The sequence below is a fragment of the Triticum dicoccoides genome, chromosome 3A, assembly GCF_002162155.2.
Source record: "Triticum dicoccoides isolate Atlit2015 ecotype Zavitan chromosome 3A, WEW_v2.0, whole genome shotgun sequence".
Classification (NCBI taxonomy): Eukaryota; Viridiplantae; Streptophyta; class Magnoliopsida; order Poales; family Poaceae; genus Triticum; species Triticum dicoccoides.
In genome coordinates, this window is record NC_041384.1 from 55,641,490 (window position 1) to 55,647,891 (window position 6,402).

The 6,402-nt window shown below is 49.7% G+C and overlaps 1 protein-coding gene across 1 annotated transcript; it reads left to right on the plus strand.

Annotated features, from left to right (window-relative positions):
* The first annotated feature begins 7 nt into the window (after positions 1 to 7).
* Positions 8 to 1,791, plus strand: LOC119271205 (MADS-box transcription factor 29-like). Its single transcript, XM_037553120.1, has 7 exons — positions 8 to 201; positions 514 to 610; positions 728 to 883; positions 972 to 1,013; positions 1,122 to 1,163; positions 1,239 to 1,426; positions 1,539 to 1,791. The coding sequence occupies exons 1-6, from the start codon at positions 8 to 10 to the stop codon at positions 1,383 to 1,385; spliced, it is 678 nt and encodes a 225-aa protein (XP_037409017.1). The 3' UTR covers positions 1,386 to 1,426; positions 1,539 to 1,791.
* The last annotated feature ends 4,611 nt before the right edge of the window (positions 1,792 to 6,402 follow it).

Below are 6,402 nucleotides of genomic sequence, written 5' to 3' on the forward strand. Positions count from 1 at the left end.
AGAGAAGATGGGCCGCGGGAGGACGGAGATGAAGAGGATCCACAACGACGTGTCGCGCCGGGCCACCTTCGGCAAGCGCCGCCGCGGCCTGCTCAAGAAGGCGGGCGAGCTCGCCGTGCTCTGCGGCGTGGACCTCGGCCTCCTCGTCTTCGACGACGGCGGCGCCGGCAAGCTGTTCGACTACTGCAGCCCCAGCACAAGGTCCGTTCTCCGTCCGTTCCGTCACGCGCTAGTCGAGACAAGCGAGATTCTGCATTATGGTTTTGATGATCATGCCGATTACTGAATCTGCATCCCTTGCAAGTGCCATCTTTGGCATCGTCCTAGCCTGCCGCAGTATTGGCAATTGGCATGCTCGAATTGTGTTTTGTTTGTGATCAAGTTAGCCAGATGATGCTTTCGAATTTGGCTCTGATTTTAATCTTCTGCTCGGATTCAGATGCTTATGTTCATATTCAGTGTACAATATTACTATAGTTGTGACATATTTATACTTCACCTGTCAATGTTAAGCTGGAGCGAGCTAATTGAGCGCTACGAGAGCATCACCAACCACAAGTTCCAGTTCCAGTTCCAGTTCCAGGGGATAGATCATGATGATGATGATCAGGTCAATAAACAAACACATCCAGTCATGTACAACATACAGTACACACACACATTTGTACACTCAGAGTTAACTGCATGCTTGCCTTTCTGATTGATCTATGCGATTCTTCGCACACAGCAACCGTTGGCGGATCTGAGGCGTGAGCGTGACCGTCTCGAGGCCAGCGTGAGGAGGCAAACCGGAGAAGATCTGCCATTCGCCGCGACGGCGGCCGAACTGGACGATCTGGAGCAGCGGCTGGAGTGCGTGCTGGGCGAAGTCCGTGAAATGAAGGTACACACATCCTACACTGCACACAATTCTGTGTTGCTCACATGCCCAGTGTTTGAGTGAACTGCATGACAGTCTCGTGTGTGTGCAGGATAAGCTGCTGGAGCAGCAGTTGGACGAGTCATACCACAAGGTAAGTAGCGTAATCCTTTTTAGGAGAACCAAAATCGATTCAGAGGCATACAAAGCAATTTTGCATCCGGAATTGAACTGTGAATGACATTGTGCGTCTGACACGTAGGTGCGCATCTTGCAGGACCAGAACAGCTTCCTTCGCCGCCTGGTAATTTGCATCTCTGCTTGCCTGCTAAGCTGCTATGCATGCTGGCTTCCTGAATGTGTCTTCACTCTTTCTCAGATGGGCCAGGAGGGGCAGCAATGTGCTGCTGTGGAGGCATCAGCTGTGGCGCCGAAGCTACCGGCGCCGGCGCTCGGGGGATCCTTCCCAGAGGAGGAGGAGTTGACGGCCCTGCGTTTGTGGCCGCGGCAGCTCCCCGACGTGTAAGGCATATGCCTGAAGCCCAGCCTGCAACTCCGGTGATTAAGGTCGTGGGCATGGACACACTACTAGACTACCTTCCTGCAGAAAAAAAGACTGCCTTATTGGTGATCAATCTGCATCCTAACAAGACTGCCTTATTGTTCTGTTGTTTTGCAGGTCGAAGGGAGATGATAGCCTGACGGAACACAGACGGAGATTATAATTGACGATTAGTTATTAAGAATCTAGCTTAAACTTACTAGTAGCAGGCCTAAGGATCCGACGTATGTTCAGAGAGCATGCATATATACGTTAACAAGTAGCAGACGGACGCCAGTATTTTGCTCCGCACAATTTCCTGTACGACTGTGTGAGCAGCACTCCCAAATCCCCATATGTAAGTAGTGTCACGTTGGTTCATATGAATTTTACATCAGTGTTGGAGCTCTCTTTTTTTTTGAAAGAAAGTGTTGGAGCTCTGACGTGAATGGATTGATCAACATGCATGGGTACTACTTCGATTTTTTAGGTATAAATATCGCTAAGGTTTATTAGTCAACCATAGCTTCCTTCTTCCGTGCAGCCTTGCCACGAGAGATGGAGCGTTGTGTGCCTGCTTGCCTGGTGCTGGGCTAACAGGCCCTGCAAGTTACACCAAATTGGATGCGCAGCGCAGCTAGGGTTCTTGGCTAGAGAATGTGCCAATATTAACCCAAACTGGAAAATTACAAAAGCTATTCAAACAAAAAATTGGAGGGGGGAGTTCATGTTGCTTCGCTGAACTTGTTCTAGAGTTTTAGATAGACTTTTAGGTAGTAAAACTTAAATTTCGATTTGGTTCAGTTTACATCCAAACTTTGTAAACCGTTCACCTTGGCGAATTCAGCAAGCTAGTCGCACTCCATACTTGAGTTGCCTGTGTGCATGTGGCTGCGGGTTGCCTGCCTGCTTCACGACGGCCGGCTTGGATCGATCACGCCTTATTTCCAGGAAGTCGTCCATTGTGAAGTTGATAAACTCGGGACGAGACTTGAGGAACTGGTAGAACTCCTCGTCCGGCGGAGATACTCCACGTAGCCTCCCCCGCTCTTGAGGTGTCAAGTCTGCAAAAAAGCCTAATTTTGGGGAGCCTTTCTTTCGTGCAGACGAGGAGTGGTGTGAGTCGAGTTCGTCCACTCTGGCCTTGAACAATTGAAACCGCATGGCCTTCTCTTCCTCATCGAAGTATGTTTTGTTGTACTTCTTCATCCAGTCCTCGAACTCCGCCTCGGCGCCTCCATGTCCCGCTCTTCCTTCAAGGGCCCGCTGCCAACCGCCTCATGTCCGGCCTTCCGATCGTCGCACACATCGTCGCTGATGATCTTTCCGGGCTTCATGTCGGTCACCTCCTTCCTGGCCTTCTCGTCCCCAATCACCTTGCCAGCTGACTCATATATGCCTTTCTTGAGATACAGAGACGCCAATCCAGCAGATGACGCAGCCGCGGCTACAACAGCGCCACCAACGGCGAGGCTCCTCGAGCAGAGGAGAAAGCTTGCCGGCCTCGCCGCACCCGATTCTCGGATGGCCGGCGCTTGTGCCTGCGCGCGTGGCGAGGACCTCCGTGTGAGGAGCGAACCGAGGGCCCGGAGAGACATGGTTGCGACCGCCCCCCTCTTCGATTTCCTTTTCCTTGTCTCCGCCGCGGCAGCCGCCTCGCCTCGATTCTAGGGTTTAGCGGACCTTCGCACGTGTCTGGAGTGTTGTACTATTGCATTGCGAATGTCAACCTCAGAGCATCTACGCACACTCCGCGCGCTAAAATTCGGATTTTTTTATGCACCAGCCAGCTCTAGCAAAAGCTATAAAATAATACGCGCGTAAAAAAAGGTTCGAACACGTGCTAAAATGCACTATCACATGCTGCAAATTTGGAACGCCGGATTACGCACGCTTCACAATTTGCACTGCGTGTTTTTTTGACACGCGTTTTTAGGCATCTGATAAACCAATGTTGGATCCCGCACACAAACTATTTTAGCGTGCGAAACTTTTGTACACCTGTTGAAGATGCTCTTAGAGCAACTCCAACGCGATGACCCAAACGGACGCGCGCTTTGTCCGTTGTCCGTTTGGAACCGTCAGATGGATGGATGAGTCTGTTTTCCGATTTTGGGTCGGCATGTACGTCCAACGGGAGACAGAATCATATTTACCTGCGTCCAAATAAAAAATCTATATGATAAACATGTGGCCGAAAATAACCTTAATAGCACATAATTAAAATAAATGTCTGGTCAACCACCGGTCAAAGTCCACTTAATTATTAACTAAACAATAAAAAGAACTCCGGGCCACACGCTACCCTAGGCGTCCGTCTTGCCCTTGTCGTCGTTGTCATCGCCGGTGAGGTCCATGAAGACGGGAGGCGGACCAGCCCATCCGAACGCGGTTTGATAGGCCGCCAGGACATCCTCCTCCGGCGTCTGCTACAACCGCGACATTATGGCGAGGGGGTGCGCTCCTCCTTCTCATCCTCAAGGCGTAGTGCCTCCTCGTCGCGGCACATCTGCCGCTCGCCGTCAGCCTCCTCCTCGGCAAGTTAATGCGCCTTTCGGCACTCAAGGTGGGCCGCCTCCTCCTCCGACGCCGCGGCGTAGTGGATGGGAGGCACGCTCACCCACTCGCGGTACTCGCCGGTCCAAGAGTAGGACTGAAGGAAATATGCCCTAGAGGCAATAATAAAGTTATTATTTATTTCCTTATATCATGATAAATGTTTATTATTCATGCTAGAATTGTATTAACCGGAAACATAATACTTGTGTGAATACATAGACAAACAAAGTGTCACTAGTATGCCTCTACTTGACTAGCTCGTTAATCGAAGATGGTTATGTTTCCTAACCATAAACAAAAGAGTTGTTATTTGCTTAACGGGATCACATCATTAGGAGAATGATGTGATTGACATGACCCATTCCATTAGCTTAGCACCCGATCGTTTAGTATGTTGCTATTGCTTTCTTCATGACTTATACATGTTCCTATAACTATGAGATTATGCAACTCCCGTTTACTGGAGGAACACTTTGGGTACTACCAAACGTCACAACGTAACTGGGTGATTATAAAGGAGTACTACAGGTGTCTCCAAAGGTACATGTTGGGTTGGCGTATTTCGAGATTAGGTTTTGTCACTCCGATTGTCGGAGAGGTATCTCTGGGCCCTCTCGGTAATGCACATCACTTAAGCCTTGCAAGCATTGCAACTAAATGAGTTAGTTGCGGGATGATGTATTACAGAACGAGTAAAGAGACTTGCCAGCAACGAGATTGAACTAGGTATTGGAATACCGACGATCGAATCTCGGGCAAGTAACATACCGATGACAAAGGGAACGACGTATGTTGTTATGCGGTCTGACCGATAAAGATCTTCGTAGAATATGTAGGAGCCAATATGGGCATCCAGGTCCCGCTATTGGTTATTGACCGAAGATGTGTCTTGGTCATGTCTACATTGTTCTCGAACCCGTAGGGTCCGCACGCTTAAGGTTACGATGATAGTTATATTATGAGTTTATGCATTTTGATGTACCGAAGGTTGTTCGGAGTCCCGGATGTGATCACGGACATGACGAGGAGTCTCGAAATGGTCGAGACATAAAGATTGATATATTGTAAGCCTATGTTTGGATATCGGAAGTGTTCCGGGTGAAATCGGGATTTTACCGGAGTACCGGGAGGTTACCGGAACCCCCCGGGAGCTTTATGGGCCATGATGGGCCTTAGTGGAAAAGAGAAGAGGCAGCCCCTCATGGGCTGCGCGCCCCTCCCCTCCCTTGGTCCGAATAGGACAAGGAGAGGGGGCCGGCCCCTCTCTCTCTTTCCCCCCCTCCGCGAATCCTATTCCAACTAGGATTGGGGGGAGGGGGAATCCTACTCCTAGAGGGAGTAGGACTCTTCTGGCGCGCCCTCCTTGGCCGGCCAGCCTCCCCCCTTTAGTCCTTTATATACGGAGGCAGGGGCACCCCAGAAACACACAAGTTGATCCACGTGATCTTTTCCTTAGCCGTGTGCGGCGCCCCCAGCCACCATAGTCCTTGATAATATTGTAGCAGAGTTTAGGCGAAGCCCTGCTGCTGTAGTACATCAAGATCGTCTCCACGCCGTCGTGCTGACGGAACTCTTCCCCGAAACTTTGCTGGATCGGAGTCCGGGGATCGTCATCGAGCTGAACGTGTGCTAGAACTCGAAGGTGCCGTAGTTTCGGTGCTTGATCGGTCAGATCGTGAAGACATACGACTACATCAACCAAACGCTTCCGTTATCGATCTACTAGGTATGTAGATCACACTCCCCCCCCCCTCTCGTTGCTATGCGTCACATGATCTTGCGTGTGCGTAGGAAATTTTTTGAAATTACTACGTTCCCCAACAGTGGCATCCAAGCCTAGGTTTTATGTGTTGATGTTATATGCACGAGTAGAACACAAGTGAGTTGTGGGCGATATAAGTCATACTGCTTACCAGCATGTCATACTTTGGTTCGGCGGTATTGTTGGATGAAGCGGCCCGGACCGACATTACGCATACGCTTACGCGAGACCGGTTCTCCCGACGTGCTTTGCACATAGGTGGCTTGCGGGTGACAGTTTCTCCAACTTTAGTTGAACCAAGTGTGGCTACGCCCGGTCCTTGCGAAGGTTAAAACATCACCAACTTGACAAACTATCGTTGTGGTTTTTGATGCGTAGGTAAGAACGGTTCTTGCTAAGCCCGTAGCAGCCACGTAAAACTTGCAACAACAAAGTAGAGGACGTCTAACTTGTTTTTGCAGGGCATGTTGTGATGTGATATGGTCAAGACGTGATGAGATATAAGTTATTGTATGAGATGATCATGTTTTGTTGAAGTTATCGGCAACTGGCAAAATCCTTATGGTTGTCTCTTTATTGCATAAGATGCAAGCGCCAAATAATTGCTTTACTTTATTGCTATGCGATAGCAATAGTTGCAAGAGCAATAGTTGGCGAGACGACCGTGTGACGACACATTGA